This window comes from Dendrobates tinctorius, unplaced genomic scaffold (assembly GCF_039654945.1).
Source record: "Dendrobates tinctorius isolate UK_male_01 unplaced genomic scaffold, ASM3965494v1 ptg000189l, whole genome shotgun sequence".
Classification (NCBI taxonomy): Eukaryota; Metazoa; Chordata; class Amphibia; order Anura; family Dendrobatidae; genus Dendrobates; species Dendrobates tinctorius.
Window position 1 is genome coordinate 657,005 of NW_027361856.1, and position 24,465 is coordinate 681,469.

The 24,465-nt window shown below is 40.7% G+C and overlaps 1 protein-coding gene across 1 annotated transcript in view; it reads right to left on the reverse strand.

The window, feature by feature from the left end:
- Positions 1 to 24,465, reverse strand: part of LOC141055619 (diacylglycerol kinase theta-like) — a 202,420-nt gene that overhangs the window by 93,429 nt on the left and 84,526 nt on the right. Inside the window, exons 3-6 of the mRNA XM_073552263.1 lie at positions 13,084 to 13,186; positions 9,131 to 9,216; positions 3,270 to 3,395; positions 1,081 to 1,234 (exon numbers count right to left, since the gene is read on the reverse strand). Of these exons, the coding sequence (XP_073408364.1) occupies positions 1,081 to 1,234; positions 3,270 to 3,395; positions 9,131 to 9,216; positions 13,084 to 13,186 (469 nt within the window). The remainder of the gene's footprint in view (positions 1 to 1,080; positions 1,235 to 3,269; positions 3,396 to 9,130; positions 9,217 to 13,083; positions 13,187 to 24,465) is intronic.

Genomic DNA, 24,465 nt, shown 5'->3' on the forward strand with positions numbered 1-24,465 from the left:
AGTTCACAAAGTTAGTAAAGAAAAATCAAGCATGTGCATTACATTTCTGAAAGCAGCTTCTTTTCTGCACAAACATACACAGCAAAAATGCTGCATGTAAACATAGCCTTATTTCAGTCATGTAAAATATGTTTTTAAAGAAGTTGTTCACTATTTGGACAAGTTCTTCTCATACCCCTCACTTGGCACAGACAAATATAATAAAGCCTATACCTACCTCCCATGCTGGCGCCGTTCTCCCTTTGGCTCCCGTACCGTTGTTGTAACACATCACGCCGTCGCCCAATCAGTGCTGGTGTTACGGTCCCCAACTCCTGTCAAACTGAACATGAAGAGGAAGTGAGGGCAGCTGCAGCCCGGACTTCCTCTTCATTATCGATTTGTCCGAAGGCGGGGACAGTAACACAGGCACCAATTGGGTGCCGGGATCATATGTCACAACCGCTACACGAGAGCACCAGGATCGCGAGTGCCAACACCGCTGGAAAAGCAACGGCACAGGAGGGGAGTATAGTTGTCTTTTCTTTTATTTTATCTGGGCCAAACATTTAGGTTAAGAAGGCATTGCCCGAGTACTGAATAACCCCTTTAAGGCCGCTTTCACACTTCAGGCTTTCGGTATCCGGCATAGTGTGGCGAAAAACCGGACTGCTGGATCCGGTGCCTGTTACGACCAGAACTGGCTTTTTCCCCGTGCTGTTTCATTGCTGCCGCATTGCGCCGGAAGGCAATGCGGCGCGTCCGTTTTTTTCCGGATCCTGAGAAAATAGCCAGTCCGGCGTCTGGAAAAACCGTTGCATGCAACGTTTTTTTTCCAACGCCGGACCGGTTTTTCGCACTGCGCATGCCCGGAAACCTTCTCTGCCAGGAATATATCCGACAGAAAGAAGGATCCGGTGTCTGTGTATGCGGCCGGATCCGGCAGTCCGGTTTCTCGCCGCCCCATGCCGGATACCGAAAGCCTGAAGTGTGAAAGCGGCGTAAGAGACTGACACTTTCTTGTTAAAGCATAGACAAAATAATTCTGAAATATATTACTAGAAGTAGCAGACTAGTAAAGTTTAGCAGAGCCATACAAACCATGTTCAGCTTGGAGACTCTCTGATATCCTAAAGCAGTGCATTTTACTAAAATTTCGAGACTGTAAAACAATACAGTTTGGTGGAAGCACCATATTTCGCAGTCTTCCAAATGTACATTCATGGTTCAGTATCACATAACAAGCTGCGTGAGCCTAAAAAATAAGAGAAAAACAAAATTAGGAATGTTCCAAATATTTGTTGAATAGATGACTCCACAAACCATGAGATGGTCACTGGGCTCAGCGGTCTCTAGGTAATCTCACTTTACTCCCACTAGGCAGAAATGGTACTAGCTAGCTACTCATGCTGTGCTGAGGGTGAACGGACTGTTGGGCAAATACAGAGGAAACACAACAGATCTGAAATTGAAGATGGATTCAGCAGTGGTGTCGCAAAAGATGAGCGACACTGTATTATTTTTTTGCCAAGAGCAAGTCTATGGAGATAAATAACTTCATCCTAGAAAACATCTGTAAAAGGACCTAAACATTTTCCTTTTTTGCACTATTTTTTCCTCCAACGCTTCGAAGAGTCATAACTTTTTTCTTTGATGTTGACATAGCAGTATGAAGGTTTTTTGTGTGGAATAAATTGTAGTTTAAAAAAAAAAAAAAAATCATTAATTTTTCTTATAATGCGCTAAAAAAACGAGAGAACAATTCCAATTTGGTGAATAGTTGAACAAAATCATAATTCTGCCATTGGTTTTTTGTCTTTCATTCTGCAGTAAAAATTACCTGAACTTATGTTTCTGCAGATCACTGCAATGGTGCCGATAATAAGTAATAAGTAAAACTAAAAAAAAAAAAAAAAAAAAGAAAAACATGGTACATATTTTTAATTTTAGTGGTCAACAAAAAACAAGAACATTGTGAAACAAAATATTTTTTCTGCAAACAGAGCTGTTTGGGGGCTTGTTTTTTGAACCCTGAGATGACGTTTTTGGGGTAAATATGAAACTCTGATCACTTTTCACTGTATATGTTTTGGGGAAAGTGTGCAGACTGAAAAACAGCAACTCTAGGGCTTCATTTTTTTTTCTTTTGACTGTTTGACCTATGGTTTAAACACTTGGGGTATGTTCACATGTTGCGTTTTTGCAGCTGTTTACAAAAAGCAAGTCTTGCTTAGTTTTTGGTGTGTTTTTTTACTGCGCTTTTGTCAGGGTACATTTGTCTCTTGTGCATGCTGATAAAGTTTAGTGCATAAGAAAAAAAAAAAATCTGATTTAACTTAAAACAGGTTTAAATTTTGGCACCAAAAACGCAGCAAAACCTGATAACTGCGTTTTTTGCACTACCCATTGCTTTCATTTTGCAAAAATACAGCTCTTTGAAAAAAAAAAAAAGTCAGGAATAAATTAAAAAAAAAAAAGTGTGATTTCTGAAATTCCATAGATTTTGCTGGTGCTGTGAAACGCAGGTGAAAATATGCATAAAAAACGCTGCAAATGCGCAACATAGCCTTATATTTTAATGGATGAGCTTTTGTGGTCATGACAATATCTAATATGCTAATTTTGAAAAAATTTTCTGAAGGAGTAAAAAGGGATTTCAATATATATATACACACACACACACACACACACACACACATACATACATACACACATTATATATATATATGTCACATATACATACACAAACACATTTTTTTAATTTAATTTTTAAATTCTTCCCCCTTATTTGTTCCCTTAGGAGGACAACACACAGTATTGCTTTCCAAGGTGAAGTTGTCTCCTATGAAGCTCAAAAATGTGCGACACAAAAGGCAGTTATGATCACATGGAGGTTACAAATCGAAACTGATACGCAAGTGCATCGTCAATGGAGTCATCATTACATGCTTCTGTTAGAGGTTGATAATGACATTTAAAGAGAACCTGAGAGCATGATTTTGTGATGTAAAAGTAAAGATATGGCCAATAGCATACAAATTAAGCTGATACCTTTTGTTGAGGAGATCAACTTTTTAATTCTTTTGTATCAGCATTTGAAGATTTCTTGTAATAAAATGTAGGTGCACATAGGCTTGACTCTTTTAAAAGATCATCTGTACAGGCATATTTTATGAGGGGTTTATATACGATAGCTAAGGGCTGAGTATAGCTTTTGAAGGACCAACTTTAGCCTTTTTTTAAATACACACAATTGGGCATGAAGCAACTACAAACACGAACATCCATACCTGAATGCCACACCATTCACATCTCATGCCCGACAAAACTTCAGAGGAACCACAAGTCTTTTTGCAGACCTCACAACGAGCACTTGAATATAAATTTCCCTCTCGCCAGTGATGATGATGTGTGTCCTATAAAAGAAAAAAATGAATTACCTTGATTTAAATAATGCCTTCAACCAAATATACAAGCTAATTATATGTCACACAAAAAGGTATTTACAGTGGAGACAGAAACTATTCAGACCCCTTTAAATTTTTCACTCTGTTTCAATGCAGCCATTTGGTAAATTCTAAAAAGTTCATTTTTTTGCCATTAATGTACACTCTGCACCCCATCTTGACTGAAAAAAATGAACAGAAATGTAGAAATTTTTGCAAATTTATTAAAAAAGAAAAACTGAAATATCACATGGTCATAAGTATTCAGACCCTTCGCTCAGACCCTCATATTTAAGTCACATGCTGTCCAGTTCCTTTTTATCCTCCTTGAGATGTTCTACTCCTTAATTGGAGTCCATCTGTGTTTAATTATACTGATAGGACTTGAAAAGGCACACACCTGTCTATATAAGACCTCACAGCTCACAGTGCATGTCAGACCAAATGAGAATCATGAGGTCAAAGGAACTGGCCAAGGAGCTCAGAGACAGAATTGTGGCAAGGCACAGATTTGGCCAAGGTTACAAAAGAATTTCTGCAGTATTTAAGGCTCCTAAGAGCACAGTGGCCTCCATAATCCTTAAATGGAAGAAGTTTGGGACCACCAGAAGTCTTCCTAGACCTGGCCGTCCAGCCAAACTGAGCAATCGCGGGAGAAGAGCCTTGGTGAGAGAGGTAAAGAAGAACCCCAAGATCACTGTGGCTGAGCTCCACAGATGCAGTAGGGAGATGGGAGAAAGTCCCACAAAGTCAACTATCACTGAATGAATTTAAGAAAGGAATGGATGCTTTTCTTGTAACAGTATAGAAGATTACGAATAACAGATTATAGGTAGATGGCTGACCCAGCTTAGGGGAAGGAATTTTTTTCCCTATGGAGAAAATTGGCTTCTACTCTGTGGGTTTTTTGCCTTCCCCAGGATCAACAATGCAGAACAGCTGCACTAAAAATAGGCTGAACTAGATGGACATAAGGTCTTCCTTTAGCCTTCAAAACTATTACTATGTATGTTACTGCAGCCCTCCACCAGTTGGGCCCTTTATTGCAGAGTGGCCTGACGTAAGCCTCTCCTCAGAGCAAGACATATGAAAGTCTGCATAGAGTTTGCTAAAAAAACACATGAAGGTCCCCAGATTATGAGAAATAAGATTCTCTGGTTTGATGAGGCAAAGACAGACCTTGTTGATGATAATTCTAAGCGGTATGTGTGGAGAAAACCAGGCATAACTGCCCAATACAGTCTCAACAGAGAAACATGGTGGTGGCAGCATCATGCTATGGCTGGTTTCACACTTGCGTTTTTTTGCGCTGCTTTTTAGCGCAAAAATACGCATGCGTTTTTTCCTCTATACTTTAACATGGGTGCGCATATGTGCGCATACATATGCGAACGTACGCGCTTGTATGCGCATGCGCTTTTTTTGCAGTGTGCGCTCGGGCGCACAAAATGCATCCTGTTGCATTTTTTGTGCATCCGACTTGCCCCCAAAAAACGCATGCACACGCAATGCGTTTGTTTTACAGCAAAACACCCATTAAAGTCTATGGGTGCGCATTGTAATGCGCACGTATGCGCAAAAAAAGCATGTGTTTTTTTAAAAAAAATGTACCAAAGCCCGCAAAAAAACGCACACAAGCGCATGATGCGCTTTTTTCATGCGTTTGTGTGCGTAAAAATCGCGCAGCAAAAAAACGCAAATGTGAAAGTAGCCTATGAGGGGTGTTTTTCAGCTGTAGGGACAGGACGACTGGTTGCAACTGAAGGAAACATGAATGCGGCCAAGTACAGAGAGATCCTGGATGAAAACCTCTTCCAGAGTGCCCTGGACCTCAGACTTCGCCAAAGGTTCACCTTCCAACAAGACAATGACCCTAAGCACACAGCTAAAATAACAAAGAAGTGGCTTCAGAACAACACTGTGACCATTCTTGACTGGCCGAGCCAGAGCCCTGACCTAAACCCAACTGAGCATCTCTAGAGAGACCTGAAAATGGCTGTCCACCAACATTCACCATCCAACCTGATGGAACTGGAGATGATCTGCAAGGAAGAATGGCAGAGGATCCCCAAATCTAGGTGTGAAAAACCTGTTGCATCATTCCCAGGAAGACTTATGGCTGTACTAGCTCAAAAGGTGCTTCTACTCAACAATGAATCACTATATCGGAAGATTTGTGGATTAAAGTCCGCGCTGCCAGCTAATCCAAAACCAGATGTAGCGTAGAAATGAACAGTGGTTTATTCAACGCGAATTGGAGTCCACATGACTCCTTCCTCAGGATAATCACAATAAAACAAGTCTACTCAATACTGAGCAAAGGGTGTGACTACTTATGACCATGTGATATTTCAGTTTTTCTTTTTTAATAAAAAAAAATTGCAAAAAATTCTACATTTGTTTTTTTTTCAGTCAAGATGGGGTCAGAGTGTACATTAATGAGAAAAAAATGAACTGTTTTGAATTTACCAAATGGCTGCAATGAAACAAAGAATGAAAAATGTAAAGGGGTCTGAATACTTTCAGTACCCACTGTACATTTTGAAAATGCAAAATTGGACACTGTCATGTGAATAATGCATATGTGGTGTAGTAACCACTGTGTCCGCTAGGGGGCGCTGTGTGGATGTCCCAGGAGAAAGGATGAATGGCAGAATACTGAATGGCCATTATGTATCTCAAAGTGGGTGGCTTTGAGATGGAGACTTATGTGTTGATCAGCAGTGATACTGCTGAGGTGCTGCTTTAATTTGTCAGGGAGAAGTCTCCAGGTAACTAGGGAGATGGGTGGGCCAGTTACCTACAAACCCACCAAAGGGAGTGTTTATAAGTGTCATAATAAAGTGTGTGTGTGTGTGTGTGTGTGTGTGTGTGTGTGTGTGTGTGAAGGCTTGAAGGACCTGTGATGAGGTCATAGCCATGTGACCCGCTGGGCGTGGCTACGGACCATATAAGGCAACCAGAGTAGGTCACATGAGAGAGAGTGCATGGAGCTGATTGGGCCATGTGGAAGGTCCCGGCAGGCCTAGGTGGAAGAAGGTGCGCTACCCTCCTGAAGACCACGTGCTGAGGCTGTTGACCTGGGGAGGGATATGTATATTAGCTGTATGTGAGGAGGGATAAGCCTCCTGTGTTTGCTGAGGCTCCAGGACTGAGCCTGAAATCATGGACACTTATGCTTGCTTTCGCCTGAGCTAAAGGCTATTCCTTGTGTTATGTGCTGCTTTATGGGTTATGAAGAAATAAACCCTGTGAACTTTTAAAAGGAACGTGCCTCCTGGTTGACTCCCGTGGCTCCTGAGCGATTTGAATCCCTACACAAAATTTGCCTTGCTTGTTTTTTGGGGCACAGCGGGAGGAAGGGGGTATCTTTGAAAAGTTCAGCAAGAGTTAGAATGCTATAAATTATGGAAATAACCAATATTTAGCCACTACCATTTACTTACTCTCTATTCTACTGTGGTACCTGCTGTTGCTACAGCAATGACGACTTGTAAAGGCAATAACTGGTCTCAGCAAGAAAAAGTCAAACGTGGAAATATCAATGGTGAAACCAGTGATTTGTTGAAGTTTCCACATGAATGATGGACAGGGACTTTGGAGACTTCAACAGATAAAAAATTGTTGTAACCTATGACATTCCCTACTCTTGGCTAAGGTTTGTAATGTTCCACAAAACCACTTTAAAATATAGGATGAGATCCCCGTAGTTGAGGAGCAGGAGCTGGTCTATGTTCATCATTTATTCATAGGTGCGGTACTGCCTTCTATAACTTCAGCCTCATAATACAGCGTTACCTTTCCATACAGATAAATCATTTTATGTCATGTTCTAACTGGGATTTCTTATACACTTATTATTTCTCTGAGTGAGCAACGTACTGATTGACTAGTGTGGGAAAGATGCAGCTGCAATGCAGCAGCCTCATAAAAGTTACTTAAAGAGTAACCGTCATTTTACTTCTTACTTCATAGAATAATAGTACACAAGAAAATAAGCAACTTTGCAATATAGCTGCTTCTTTCTCCACCAGGACTGATCATTATTTTGTCCTCCCTTCATAGAATCTCATCACCAGTAACCGCCATCTCAGTAATGTAAAAATCTGTCTTCACTGAACACTTATTTTACCCAAGAATTAAGAATTTTTAACATGAAAGATCAGACCAGGAGGAGAGGAAAAAAAAAAAAAAAAGATTGCTCTGATAAGATATATTACAAAATTGTTTATTTTCATGTGCACTATTGATTTATGAAGTAAAAATTAAAGCGACGGTTACTATAAGCTTTCTGTGAGACCATTAACAATAACGGTAAATTCACACTCTGCAGGTTATGTTGTGGAAAGTTCTGCGGCGGTCTTTCCTAACTCAGCCCAGTCAGATGAATTGAATAGTCTTTCAGTTGGATATTCTGTAGCAGATTTCAGCAAAATCATTAGCTGAGCCCACTCCAGACACCTGACCCTAATAGTAGCCAAACTAAGCTTGTCTGATCCCTGTCAACCTCTGCCATTGGTAAAAAGTGGCCAGTGTAAACTCTTATTTTATTCCCACTGACCCCCAATGTATTAGTTTTTATTTTAAATAAATACACCAGACATATGGGCCTTTTTGTTTAGCATGCCCAACGTTCTAAACTTTATGATCGTAAAGACCATGAAGGTACAGGATTCTCTGGGGATGTGTCTTTAGATTGCTCTGCATTCTTACCTATTGCCCGCTTGTAAAGACCATAACATTAGAAAACTGAGCACAGTAAGAAACTGAAACGGAGTAGTGGATTTAAATGTGCGGTGTTTCAGTCCTTTCCTATGTAATGCTGCTGGAAAATGACCATGGGTCATGCAATTTGGATGACTAGTCCAAGGTCGGCCCTAATCGGCTTCCCCCTGCCCGGCTCATTTCTATTGACAAGTCTCTACCTATCTGTGATAGAAGCAGAGACCTGTCAATCTAAGGCAGCAGAGAGGGGAGAAGACCCTTGAGGAACAGCCTCTTGGACTAGTCACCTAACATATATGGTCCCCGGCTGGCTTTTCAAAGTATGTTTTGTCTGAACAGCCGTAGCAGCGTGTGTTTCATACTGTGCACGGTTCGGGCAGCATGAATTTCCTTTTAAACAAATATGATGTAAAGAGAAGAGCTTTTACAGTAATTATACAATTACAAATAATACACAGTGTCTGTACATGTAAAGTCCTGGAAAGTGTGGCGCATCGAGCACACACACAATTTAGTAGCAAAGGATAGAAAGAAAAAGTCCTTTTGCATCTATTTGCCAAGTAAGCATTGGCACATTTTTTTAAAGAAAAAATTTTAACGGCATTAAAAAGCAAAGTTTAAATGAGCAGAAGAAAAATAAAAACAAAACAAAAACCAGCATACATTTCAATGGTGTATGTTTACAACTATACAAAGTAGGTGCATGGATTAGCAGCAAACATGAACAAAACCAAACATCTATTATGCAATGGTAAATAAAAAATTATACCACTAATAACAGTGACATTATATTTTTTTATATAATGTCACTGTTATTAGTGGTATAATTTTTATTTACCATTGCATAATAGATGTTTGGCTCTTTTCAGGGAATGTTTGCTGAACAGAAATCTGTAATACAAGTAACAATAATATACACTAAAATCTGAAAACTACGACGTGTAGAATACCAGATGTGCCTAGGAGTTTACTGAGCTTACATGGTCATGTTGGCCATCATGGTGACACTGCCGACAATCACCACAAGTAAACAAAGAGCAGTCTGCATGCACGTAAAGTTCACAAACTAAAATATAAAAGGAAAATATAATTATTACATTTTATGGAAAATTGACTTGCTAAATGTTGCAATATTAAAGAACACGTTTACCAATGCTTAAAGTGAACCTGTCGGGTCCCCCGTGCCCCCAGCAGTTATGTCTGCATATGGAAATTCCCTGCCTAACAGTCCCTGCTGTTACATTATACACACAAAGATCTTTAGAAAAAGTATTTTTAAAGTCTGTTTATAATATGTAAATGGGGCATTAGTGTCCCCAGACTAATTGGACCCCTTAGCATGTTATCACGCCCCTATGGTGGGTGTACGAGTGTTGGCTTATGAGAGGCGCACTACGCATGATCGCAAGTTTCTGCACTCCCGGTCATGCAGAGTACGCCTCTCTGAAGCCGGCACTCGTACACCTGGCTTCAGAGGATCAGTGCATTGAGGGAAAGAATGTGTGCGCATGCACAAGGTATATATAACACTGGCACTTGTATGCCATGTTATCGCACCCACAGGAGCATGATAACATACTAAGGAGGCCGACTAGTCTGGGGACACCAACCCGCCGTCGATTAGTTAAAGGCCTCATTTACATATCATAAACGGAGTTAATTACTTTTTCTAAAGATCTGTTTGAGTGTGTAATATATTATAAAAGGACTGTTAAGTAGGATATTTACATATGCAAACACAACTGCTGGTGGTTCTGTGGGCACAGGAGACCTGACAGGTTCCCTTTAAACATTTTTGAGAGTTAGGAAATCATTGTTCAATACTGCTAGTATTTTTATATTTCTACTTTTAGTATCTCCTTAAAAGGGAGTATGTCAATAGGTCCAACCCTCCCAAGACGTCTATATGGGCATGCAGGTCATAGGAACCTGAATAAAATGATACCTTGAGATCTGTGATCCGATGTCTTATTCCAGAGTAATACACATTTTTCTTACTACATAAATGAGCAGTTAAGATCTATGGGTCGGGCATAGATCTCCCTGAGAATCTGTCTCCAGGGCTTACTTTAATTTTAATAGGACGTTACCAATGTGAGAGAAGGAATGACTGACCGTCTGCTCTCCTGAGCTACTTATCTCACACTGATGAGACCCTCATTCATTTAAGTGAGTGTGCTTGGCATAGAGCGGTCTGCTTTGTTGCATTGCTGTTCCGATCTGAAAGGTATCACCAAGCATTTTCAGACAGCTGCATCGAGTGTGCCACTTGAGCTACCAGAGTGGACTGCAACGTTGTGATGCTATCCCAATCTGCCCTGTATTCAGTTAGCACTTTTCAGCTATAGCGGTGACAGTCAGGTCAGAGCAGGAGAGCAATGTGACACTCCACTCCGCGCAATGCCCTACCACCTGAACGACCATCATTGTCGTGATGGTATCCCACTATGCTCTGTATTTAGTAACAGTGCTAGACTGCCAGTGCTGCAGCTGAAAAGTGCTTACCGAGCACAGCGCACAGCAGTGCAACAATGAACGCCTCTCTGCGCATTCAAAGTGACATATAGGATTGAATATCAGTCAGGGCTGAGGAAATTTCACTATGTCAGCAACTTGGTTAAAGAGAGCACAGAGCATCATTAGTGGAAAGAAATCAATAAAAACAGGTGGATACTGATGTTAATGGACATCAATCTGCCAAAAGTAACAGGCAAGCCAATACAAAGAAATCTAATAAGATATCTAGCATTGCATATATTTGCACAGACTGGCATAAAAATGTATTTTCATGTCTTCTCCTTTTTAATAAATATGCAATAAATTACTACATTTTTAAATATAAACTATAGGAAAAAAAGGCCTTATACAGCAGTGTATCTGCTATTCTGTTACCCTGTAATTATTCAAAATATTTACAAATTTTCTCCAATTTTAATTTTGAAATTAAAGGGGTTCCTGCTTTCAATAAGAAAAGACCCCCCTATCAGCTTTGATTGCATGATATTTTACGTTGAAGGGAATCTTTCAGTAGGATTTAACTCCCAAACTATTTCTATACGCATGTAGCTCTTTCAAAGACAATAAAGCAATATCTTTACTTGGCCAGTCTGTTACTGAGAAATTAGCTTTTGAACTGATAAGCAATGGCAATGACAGATCTAAAGCCTCCGGCATTCCAGCTCTATTAGCAGCCCAGCACCTACTGCTCCTGCTTGGCTGATGGGGCAGTCAGTAAAGCAGGATGCGGGGGCACTGGGCAAGGACAGGGCTGGAGTGTCAGGCTTCAGATCTACCACAGTCCTTCGGCCTTATCTGCATATCAATCGAAACGCTGATTTCTCAGTAATGGAAGAACAGGCTGGCCATATAAAGGTATTGCTGGACTCGTCTTTGATAGAGCTACATGTGCATAGAAATAGTTTGCGGTGTGTGGGGGACGGAAGGGTGAAATCCTGCTGACAGCTTCTCTTTAACTGAGGATTTATCATAAAAATGTTCAGTAAGAGATAGGAAAGTCACAGTATTGCCAGGGCTCACTGGTCAATGATGTTCTCAGCTAAAAATAAACTTGTCTAACAATTTTAAGTTTAAAAAATCCTGTTGACAATTAAACAATAAGTTAGTAGGGGTAGAACATACGTGATGTAACAAACAGTTTATAGATACCAGTCAGTTTTTTCCTCCTGAAGGTTGTCAAACCAGCCTTTCTGGTGCCTGGAAGAACCATGTTTTCTTCTGTTCTTTCCATAAAGGGACTGATTTTTGTAATTTAAAGACCTCTCTAGGGAAGTGGTTAGACTAACAATGTATACACACTATTTTAGGCTGGTGTGAATGCTTTTCTGTAGCATACTCTGTCAATTGATACCATATGCAAGAACCCATGAGAAGGAGCTTGCAGCCTGGAAAGAATGGCAGTGTGAGATTTGTCAACTATCTCTTGCAGAGGACTTAAGTGACTGACTATGCTGTAACAACTGGGTACAGTTTATTAGTTACTAAAATACCAAAGTCTGAATTATACCAACACGGCAAAAAAGCGCTTCAAAACACAATAATGCTTTGTGCACCTTTTCTTTGAAAAGTCTTGTTTTGTCCTTTTCTCGGCCATTCCATGAGAATTTTTGGCCACTTTTTGGAGGGTTTTACTATAATTTTTGTGAAGTGCTATTTACTGTAGCTTTCGCGTTATTTTATTAATGAAGAAACTGCTAGTGGTTTTTTTTCCTTAAACAAAAACTATAGCAAGAGTCGGCCAGGCATCTTCCGAGCCTTCCCATTAAAGCGTATTGTAAAGTACACAGTGTCGTCCAAGCGGAAAACACTACAACAATGGCCAAGTCACTTCTTTTAACACTTGATGTTAGCAGAAACCTGATGTGATTAAAAAATTAAGTGCACAAACTCTATTGTATCTCATGTGGTTTCTGTGACAGAATTTGCCTGAGAAAGACTGTGTGCAAATACCCCAAACAAGCATGCAAAAAAGGTAAAAAATAAATTGATGATGTAGAGTAAAGCTCAATTCCCACCATGTGACCCAAGATCAGAATCTCTAATTTTACTGTAGGCCAAGAAGAGTAGATGAAGTAACTATAACCTGCAGGCTGATCGAGGGACAACTATTAAATTATGTGAATTTAGATTGATGTTGGGATAAGCTATGAGATCAGAAAATTCAACGTGCATACAGTAAGCCAACGATGAGGAGGTCACAATAGCCAGTTCTATCAGAAACACCATATATCACAGCGTGGGCACAGTTTACTTATAGAGCTGTTTTGTCAGTGGTAACTGGGTGCAGAATAGTGAATATGTGGGTTATGCAATCAATTTTGCATTTCTTTCTATAAAAATAGAAAACGGTTTTTGCTTTTCACTTAATATGTGCCTATCTAGATGCATCTTCCTATAAAAATGTGAAAAGATTTACCTTCACATCTTAAAGCCAAACTGTCCTCGAGAAGTTTTCGACAAACGGTGCAGAACTTCCTTTTGTAATGTCCTGGAGGCCGGAAACAATGGGAAACTGGAACCTGAAAATAAAAAACACATTTTTTTTTCCAAGGACCAGCATTATTCAAGTATTCAGAAAAGATACTAAAGGGTTATTCCCATCTCCAAGATCCCACCCCAATACCTAGTATGTGTAATAATAACATTAGCAAATACCTCCAATTAGAAATGTAGCATAGCTACATGCAATGCCTGTACATGGGGTAAGCGACAGTTAATGTGAAGAACTATACTACATTTCTAATTGGAGGTATCTGCTAATATTATTATTATTACACGTATTACATATTGGGATAGGATCTTAGAGATGTGAATACCCTTTAAACTTAGGTTGCATTAATGTTATTTAAAGCAATTCCAGTTCTAAATATTCATCATCAGACCTACCACCATACAGCACACTATTGCCTTCACATACTGGTTTTTTTTTTGCAATATGTGGCAAGGAATCCTTGGCTGCTTGCTCCGAGATGTGGCTTGGATAATGTTCAGGTTGTTCATCTGCTTTGTGCCAAAATCCAAAACAAACACATTACATGTGCGTCTTTGGCTCTAAACGAGCGAGTTGCTAACAAGCTTCTGCAAGCTTCCCCTTAAGGTAAAAACTACCTGACGGCAGAAACTTACTATATAAGGTAGACAATTCTATATGCCGTGTGTCTGTGCCTGCCAACATTATTACAATCCAATAGAAACAGAAGCAAATGCCAGCCATCAGTTACACTAATAGATTGGAATGAGTGAACCATTGTTTCAATTGTTTGATTATTAACTCTGCTTTTATTGAAGTACAGGAAAAATACAACATTTGCATTTATCTCAGGGAATAAGGATACTGTACGATTGGTTTAAACGAATTGCAGAAAACATTTTAGGTGGAAATAAGATTTAGAGATGAATTATACAAGTTGGATTTGGTCTCTCATAACTCAGTTAATGTATTATGTCTAAACCAATACTTCAATTTTAAATTGCAGAATTAATGGAGAATCAGGAGGATGAACCCTCCTAAGCAGGCTATATAGGCATGCAAGCCATAGGAAGCTGAATAAAAGGATACCTGATATATGCGATCAGATGTCTTATTCCAGAGAAAGCCATGGTTTTTTAAATATGTAAATGAGCTGGTAAGATCTATGGATCTCCCTAAGAATCCAGTGTTATGAGTGAGACATGTAATGACTGATAGACAATCTGCTCTCCTGATCCACATCTCATTTACATATTAAGAAAAACCTGATTGCAGATATGAAGGTATCATTTTAGTGAACTTTCTATGACCTGCATGGCAAAGTGGGTTAGGAGAGTTTACAGGAGGAGGACAAAAGAGCACCGCGCCGGAGTTGTAAAAATCTCAAAAGTAGTGACTAAAGATCAAGGAGGTATAACAAGTGGGTGAAAGAATCGTCTACCTACCTTACAAGGATTGAATGGTCCAGTGTAAGTAGGGTGATCCTATGAAGGAGATTCCTGATCCACCAAAAGATCCATAGAAGTGGCTGTAGCATAGGATTCTGTGCACTGGAGCAGGGGGGTGGGAGCCAGTGAATATGTAGATACTGGCGGTAGACACCAATGGCACAAGGAGGGTGCTGTACACGCCAGGCAGAGGACAAGTGGGGACAGAGGAGCGTCCCCCCCTGGATAGTGGGTCCCACCTAAACCTCACCAAGAGTGGAGGCGCGCGGCGTGCACCGGCCGAGAGACGCCGCTGACAGTGCCGAGGTGTCGGGGGGCGTGGTCTGGGTGACGTCACCTAGAGCAGGGAACTGAACACAGGGGGAATGGAGGCTGCAGCCACTTCTGTGGATCTTTTGGTGGATCAGGAATCTCCTTCATAGGATCACCCTACTTACACTGGACCATTCAATCCTTGTAATGTAGGCAGGCGATTCTTTCACCCACTTGTTACACCTCCTTGATCTTTAGTCACTACTTTTGAGATTTTTACAACTCCAGCGCGGTGCTCTTTTGTCCTCCTCCTGTAAATTCCTTTCCTGACAGCCACCAGCAAAGAGGCTGTCCCAGCGCCTGCAGCTCTAGTTTGCATTAGGGGGAGCGCCGGTGTTTACTTTTAGATTTCCTGGGTTTGGAGAGTTGATCCTACTGATAGATTCCCTTTAAGGGCTTGATCTGAGCAGATCTTTACAGAATTTCCCATATATAACTGCAATATTCTGTTTTAGGGCTCATGGACATTCGCTAAATTCTGGATCAAAATATTTTCAAAATAAATAAATTACCGTCCAACTAATTAGTAAGAAATGGTGTGTTCAACTGTTCATACCTGTACAAGGCAGAAAATGTACCAAAAGGTTGACAATTCAAGAAGAAAAAAAAACAAAAAAAAACAAAAAAAAACAAGAACAGTTGAATTCCCTTTAAGAAGTTAAAGGGGTTTTCCCACAGACAAAATTTCATTTTAATCAAAAGATCTTGGAATAATAATAACATCCACGAGTTACGGGAATACACTTGTCACTCATCCACCAAACACTCTCTATCACGCATAGACTATATATTCGGTTCTGGCGGTCTAGCAATGTGGGTGGCTGATATAGATCATGGAAGTAGGGGAATCTCTGATCATAGTCCAGTCGTCCTTAAACTCAAATATGGGCGAGTAACCAGGGGGATAGCTTGGAAATTAAAGCCTTTCTGGTTACAACTGATGGGGTCTCCGGACAGAACGATTAATCAGTTGAATTGCTTCATCACGTCCCACCCGGAACCCCGGGATATTAATTTATTTTGGGATGCCCTTAAGGCATACCTGAGGGGCTGTTTGTCCTCCACGATCTCTTATATTAAGTGGGTAACCGCAGGGAAGGATGACGAGGTGGAGCAACGACTGAAAGATTCAGAGGCAACATATATATCTAACCAAACTAGTGGGAACAGGAATGAGTGGCTGGCTGCCCAGAGGTTATATACTCAGCACGTGGACACTATATCTAAGCGTAAATTATTCTTTACTCGTCAATCCTATTTCGAATTGGGGAACCAGGCGGGCAAATTTTTGGCCTACCTGGTGCGCCAACATAACACCTCTAATATGATATTGCAAATTCGTAAGATGGACGGTACACTGGTGTCTTCGACCGAGGATATTCTCGGCTGTTTTTGGGATTATTATAGGTCACTATATGAATCTAAAAGTGACTTTGACACTTTGGGGTGTTTAGACTATCTGTCAGATATATCATTCCCCACATTAGATTCGGAACAGCGAGCCTTTATGGACGCTGAGTTCACCGCAGAGGAGATAGATAAGGCTATGACAGATATTTCTTCTAGGAAGGCCCCTGGACCTGATGGGTTCCCTATTGAACTATATAGGAAGTATCGGGTTATATTGACGCCACTTCTGGTAAAGGTGTTTCGGGGAATATGGGAGGGGAATTCTATGCCTGAATCCTATTACGGGGCTAATATCATAGTGCTTCGGAAGGAGGGGAAGGACCCTTTAGACTGTGGATCCTATCATCCCATTTCATTAGTGAACGTGGACTATAAAATTTTCACCAAAATTCTGGCTACCAGATTGAATTCCATTATATTGAATCTCATACATCCAGATCAAACGGGCTTTATGCCTGGCAAAAGTACCTCTATTAATATCTGAAGAGTCCAATCAATAGTCCAATATAGCTCCCTGGTGCCAGACAATAGATGGGCATTGGCATCGTTAGACGCTGCCAAGGCTTTTGACTCTCTTGAATGGCCTTTCCTTTCCGCATGTTTGCAAAGGTATGGCTCTGGCAATCAGTTTATAACATGGATCAAAATATTATACATGAAACCTAAGGCCCGTATTATAATAAATAATTCTATATCTGAGTCTTTCGAGTTGCATAGGGGAACTTGTCCTCTTTCCCCGGCTCTCTTCGCCCTTGGGATTGAGGCACTAGCGATAAGCATGAGGTCCTTCCCTAATATCCGAGGTATAGATATAGCAGGTCGGGTAGATACCATAGGCCTATATGCCGATGACATGGTGATATTCTTGAATGATGTGGAAGAAACTTTGCCGCAGGTGATATCCCTTATAGATAAATTCAGTAAATATTCAGGTTTACATATAAATTGGGAAAAATCTGCCCTGCTACCCCTTTCCCATGCTCCGATTCCCCAGCTAAAGGCTCTCTCCTCGTTGCCTATTGTATCTAGTTTTAAATATTTGGGCATTCACATCTCTAATAATAGTACGCTTGATCTACAACTTAATGTCCATCCGCTGCTGGATCTAGTTAAGGTTAAATTTGCATCTTGGAGTAGGCTCCCTTTATCTGTGGCTGGACGCATCAACCTGATTAAAATGATATTACTCCCTAAATTTGGCTATTCGCTCCAACACAGTGCGGTAGCGGTGCCCAAGTCCTTTTTTGTTAATCTTAATTCTCTGGTCACGTCCTTTATTTGGGGGAAAACTAGGCCTAAACTCAAATTGTCCACTCTACAAAGACCAAGGAAGGGAGGTGGGGCGGCGCTGCCAGATTTTTTCCTATACTACTTGGCTGGGCAGGCGAAAGCTTTAAATAAATGGATGCCGGGTAGTTGCCTCCCTAATTCTGAAAGCCACCTGCTCCACGCTGCACAAGCGGATTGCCCATTAGGTTTCCTTGAGTTGGAAAGAACTAGCGCTCCACGTCTGCTGCCCCTGCTCCAGCTGGCACGATTAATATGGAGACAAATCAAGAAGGTAATAGGGTTTAGAGATGCTGTAGCTGAAATGCCCCTGTGGAGTAATAACTATGTTCCCGAGCTGCTGAATCACCCATCCGCTGTTTTTTGGACTCAGTGTGGTGTCTCGTCAGTGGGAGACTTGTATGACCAGGCGACCTTAAAGTCTTTTGAACAATTGCAGGCCACACACGATATTCCGAGATCTCAATTTTTTCGCTATCTGCAGCGGAGATCGGCTCTTCAGTCACACATGAGGGATGGGGGTGTGAACCATACCATTTCATCTTTACCTCTGATAGGAATCCTTAATTCGCAGGGTCCCCAGGGTCTCATATCCTCTCTGTACACATATATGCTGTCGGTAGGGGCAGAATCGGCCATAAGCTCTTTTAAGATGAAGTGGGAACAGCTCATTCCTGATACGCAAGAGGAGGAGTAGGAGGAGATTCTGGAGTCTCCGATTGGAGTGTCACCATCCATTAATAACAGAATGATATAATTATATATAATAAAACAATCATATTTGACTCCACTGAGACTTTTTAGGATGGGTCGGCTTCAATCGTCGGAGTGTATACGATGCCACTCGCCAGATGCTGATTTTATCCATATGGTGTGGCAATGTCCCACTATCCTGCACTACTGGAGAGAGGTGACTACACTACTGACATCCCTGGTGCAGGCCCCTGTCCCTCTAGAGCCATTGGTCTGCTTGTTTGGGGTGTGGGAGGAGGAGATCTGGGATCGCTACACTGGGATCTTCTTGCGTGAGACGCTGTTTATGGCACGGAAGGTGCTGGCACAGAGGTGGATGGGGGGTTCGGATCCTTCCCTTAGATTTTGGATTAAACTGGTGAATTCAATTATTCCATATGAGCACACGCTGTTCCAAAATAGGGGATGCCCGGGTAAATTTGGAAAGATGTGGGAGAGGTGGAATTCCTCTCACCTCACTTTGCAAGACTGAACATCACATGCGACATAATATGGTATGGGAAACCAGGCTGCGGAAATAGCGGATAGTAGTTGATGTAGTGGTAGCTGTAGTTTAGGAGTTTTAGTTAGTTTTTACTGCTGCATGACATGACAAAGTATGTGAAATTAGAGTGATATACATATGGGGAAACACATAAACAGTCATTTTTTGCATATGTTTGGAAGGAAATGTAGACATTACCTTGTTTATCTATAAGAGTGTGCAATCTCTTTGTATTATATTTTATTATGGATGGAGGCATGTATGCTTTGTAAAGTGCTTGTTATCATAAATCATTGTGTATGTTGTACATTCTTTGTACCCTGAAGTTTAATAAACGAATTAAAAAAAAAATGTTCCTGCGCTGCAAAACAGACTAGACATTGCAAACAGACTACCCAGTATTTAAGTTCAACAGATTTATCATAGTGGTTTGTGCTGTTTGCCGCATCCTTACGAGGTTTACATACTTTAAGATGCACCGAAATTCCAGCACACAATGCCATCTTTAGGCTAGGCCTCTTTTTTGATGACCATGTCCTTTTTCTAGCTAAAAACCAAAAACTCATTATAAAATATAATAATCCTACAGGTTAGGTTAAAACAGAGGCAGTGGGAATTTCTGGAGTTCTGCAAACCATACAACAAGTTTGATATGAAACTTTTCAAGCAAAAAGAGGACAAGGAATATACAGCACAAGACTGTTTATCAAATTTTGTCATGTTTTTGGAGACAAAAAATTTACCTATGGTAGTAAAGTGAGCAATCATTTTATTTTTAATGCAATCAGTTTATTAATTACAATTTTAGAAACCAGAGTGTTGTAGTTAGGAGAAATTAATAAAATAGACTCTGAAATTCTGCAGTTGTTCGGAAAAAAAAAAAAAACCATACACCAGACTGAAATCTTTCACAGCAAAAGAGTGGCATAAAAGCTTTGAAGTGTTCCAAAATTTTGGTGCAACTTGGGAGTTGAGCCAGAATTCTGCAACTGTTGGCGTTTTCACGCCAGTTTCTTCCAGTTCTGCCAAAATGGCCATCGCTTGAGTGGGACAGGGGCGTCACAGCTCGTCATAATGAACTGTAGTCTTCCCTACACCAAAAAAACTTGCTACACCATTTCTGCTGCGGCACACGGAGCCGTATGACACTTGTCTGACGCTTCGGAGTCATCAATACTGCTGTATGGCACACTTGAGCTACCCCAGTCCTGCTGAAATAGATGCTTGCCAAATTCATCAATTTGGCGGGCCCCTCGTCTGAGTGGCTACACATGCTATTCCAAGTCAGTCACTGGAGTAGCATTTCTGGTGCACAAAATGCCGGCCCTTCTGATGAATTTAAAGGGTGGCTATAGCTACACTATGTTCTGTCCGGTCTCCTACCAAGTTCCACCCATTTTGGCGTAGCCGATTCCAACTGGTGTTGTAAACTCCAAAAGTCGTAACATTCTGCGCGACTCTTCGTTGTGCAAAAACGTTGCCACTTTGCAAAGCTTCTCTGAAGCGTCTCAGAACTTCAGATTTATATACACACAGCAGAAATCATGCAAGTGTCTGATACATGCTGGGTGTGGATCACGCAGCATGTGTCAGCTGTTAGCTTCCCTCGAACAGTAGGAGAAAACTGAAGTACTATTCGGTAATCAATCATATTATTGAAGCCTTCAAATTGTTAGCTACAATTTGGGTGCTCCCAGTTATGTAGGAAAAAAATGGTCACAAATTAATGGGGTATGCTGGAAACGGTTCTGAAAATTCACATGTAATTTTACCAGCAATGCCGGTATTATACAGAAGACTGTTCTATGTAAAAGACTGGTGAAGAATAAGAATTTCCTGTGCCGTCAGACACTGGCATGTTTGTGGTCAGCACGGTCATGTGTAACATGGATGCTGTTTAATCTGAAACAGCTTGTGTACTATTTGGCTTTATGCGGCATTATACAACAAGGCGCACCAGCCGGAAAAGGGAAGTGGTTGATGACGTCAGATTGTCAGTTTTCTGTTTTTCCATAAATAATACTCTTCAGAACCACAATAACAATGTGCACTACCACATTTATTGAGCTGCACTGTACAGTTACGACACTCATTAGCAATTTATTAGCCTCATGGGTTTTAGTTCCTTTTAATCTAGATTAAAATAATGGAAGAAATAAAACTCAGGCTACACCAAGTCTTTTCCCACTAAACTAAATATCAATTTGCAATCTGATTACACTGCACTCTTCTCATCATGACAGGTTTGCTTTAATTAATGTAACTGTAAAAAGCAAGCCAGTACAGAGGGACAGGGAAAGGAAGTGTGCAGCTACAGCCAGTGTACAATGTGCAAATATGACAATTTCCTTTTTTCTTGCCCCCTTTTTCATAGTTCATGTAATATTTCCAGAAAAAAAAAAAAAAAACACAAAAACTCAGAAACGACCCTAATAGGTTAAAGCAAGTCCATTAATTTTTCTAAGGCTTAATGAATTACTCATTTATTTTTTTCTTATTTCTTTATATTAACCCCTTAACCCCCAAGGGTGGTTTGCACGTTAATGACCGGGCCAATTTTTACAATTCTGACCACTGTCCATTTAAGAGTTCATAACTCTGGAACGCTTCCATGGATCCCGGTGTTTTGTTTTTTTTACTAGGAAGTTATAAGGGTTAAAAGTTGACCAGCGATTTCTCATTTTTACAACACCATTTTATTTTTAGGGACCACATCACATTTGAAGTCACTTTGAGGGGTCTATATGATAGAAAATACCCAAAAGTGACACCATTCTGAAAACTGCACCCCTCAAGGTGCTCAAAACCAGATTCAAGAAGTTTATTAACCCTTCAGGTGCTTCACAGGAATTTTTTGAATGTTTAAAAAAAAAATGAACACAACTTTTTTTCACAAAAAAAATTACTTCAGGTCCAATATTTTTTATTTTACCAAGGGTAACAGGAGAAATTGGACTGCAAACGTTATTGTACAATTTGTCCTGAGTACGCTGATACCTGATATGTGGGGGGGAACCACTGTTTCGGCGCATGGCAGAGCTCAGAAGGGAAGGAGCGCCGTTTGACTTGTTCAATGCAAAATTGGCTAGAATTCAGATCGGACGCCATGTCACGTTTGGAGAGCCCCTGATGTGCCTAAACAGTGGAAACCCCTCACAAGTGACCCCATTTTGGAAACTAGACCCCCCCCAAGGAACTTATCTAGATATGTGGTGAGAACTTTGAACCCCCAAGGGCTTCACAGAAGTTTATAACGTACAGCCGTACAAAAAATGATCTTTTCACCCCCAATTTTTTTCCCAAGGGTAACAGGACCCCAAAAGTTATTGTGCAATTTGTCCTGAGTATGCCGATACCCCATATATGGGGGTAAACGACTATTTGGGCGCATGGCAGAGCTCGGAAGGGAAGCAGCGCCATTTGACTTTTTTTGCTGTAATTGAGATCGATTGCCATGTCGCGTTTGGAAAGCCCCTGATGTGACTAAACAGTGAAAAACCCCCACAAATAACACCATTTTGGAAACTAGACCTCCCAAGGAACTTATCCAGATGTGTAGTGAGAACTTTGAACATCAAGGGCTTCACAGAAGTTTATAACGCCCGGGCGTGAAAATAAAAAAATCATTTTTTTTCACAAACATGATGTTTTAGTCCCCAATTTTTTTTATTTTCCCAAGGGTAAGAGGAGAAATTGGACCCCAAAAGTTGTTGTCCAATTTGCCCTGAGTATGCTGATATCCCATATGTGGGAGAAAACTACTGTATGGGCACACGTCGGGGCTCGGAAGGGAAGTAGTGACGTTTTGGAATGCAAACTTTGATGGAATGGTCTGCGGGTGACATGTTGCATTTGGAGAGCCTCTAATCTGCCTCAACTGTGGAAACCTACCACAAGTGACCCCATTTTGGAAACTATACGCCCCAAGGAACTTATCTAGATGTGTGGTGAGCTCTTTGAACCCCCTGTGCTCCACAGAAGTTTATAACGTAGAGCCATAAAAATACAAAATCATTTTTTTCCACAAAAATGATATTTTTGCCCCCAATTTTTTATTTTCCCAAGGGTAACAGGAGAAATTGGACCCCGAAATGTGCTGTGCAATTTGTCCTGAGTAGGCTGCTACCCCATATGCGTGGGGTAAACCACTGGTTGGGCACATGGCAGAGCTTGGAAGGGAAGGAGCACCGTTTGACTTTTTGAACGCAGAATTGGCTGGAATTGAGATCAGACGCCATGTTGCGTTTAGAGAGCCCCTGATGTTCCCAAACAGTGGAAACCCCCCAATTCTAACTTCAACCCTAACCCCAACACACCCCTAACCCTAACCCTACTCCTAGCTCTAACCCTAAGGGTGTGTGCACACGTTGCGGATTCTGCTGCGGATCCGCAGCGGATTTGGCCCTGCAGATGCGCAGCAGTTTCTGCTAAGTTGTACAGTATCTTTATATTCAATGGCAAATGAAAAACGCAGTGCACATGCTGCGGATTATTCCGCGCGGATTTGCTGCAGTTTTAAATCCGCAGCATGTCACTTCTTTGTGCAGAATCTGCAGCGGTTCGACACCTGCTCCATTACCATTTGGAAAAATCCACAGCAGAATCCACATCGTGTGCACACAGCCTTACCCTAACCCTAACAGGAAAATGGAAATACTTTTTTTAATTTTATTATTTTTCCCTAACTAAGGGGGTGATAACGGGGGGGGGGGGGGGTTTGATTTACTATTTATGGCGCTTTTTGTTTGGCAGCTGTCGCACACTAAAAGACGCTTTTTATTGTAAAAAATAGTTTTTGCATCACCACATTTTGAGAGCTATAATTTTTCCCATATTTTGACCCGAGTCAGGTGAGGTCTAATTTTTTGAAGGACGAGTTGATGTTTTTATTGGTACCATTTTCGGGCACGTGATATTTTTTGATCGCTTTTTATTCTGATTTTTGGGATGCAGAATGAACAAAAACCAACATTTCATGAATTTCTTTTGGGGGGTGCGTTTACACCGTTCCGCGTGTGGTAAAACTGATAAAGCGGTTTTATTCTTCGGGTCAGTACAATTACAGCGATACCTCATTTATGTCGTTTTTTATGTTTTGGCGCTTTTATGCAATGAAAACAATTTTATATAAAAAAATAATTATTTTTGCATCGCTTTATTCTGCGAGGTATAACTTTTTTATTTTTTCGCTGATGATGCTGTATGGCGGCTCGTTTTTTGTGGGACAGGATGACGTTTTCAGCGGTACCATGTTTATTTATATTCGTCTTTTTATCGCGCGTAATTGCACGTTTTGTTCGGCGGTATGATGATAAAGCATTGTTTTTTGCTTCGCTTTTTTTCAAGGGGTTAACTAGTGGGACAGTTTTATAGGGTGTGTCGATACGGACGTGGCGATACTAAATTAGTGCATTTTTATAGTTTTTTAATGTACAAAAAAAAGAATTTATTGGGGAATTTTTTTTAATTTATTTGGGGATTTTTTATATACTATTTTGACATTTTTTTTTTTTTTACTTTATTACATTGTCCCAGGGGGGACATCACTATCTAAGTGTCAGATCGCTGATCTGACACATTACACAGTGCTGGACCACTAAATTTGTTGTGCAATTTCTCCTGAGTACGCCAATA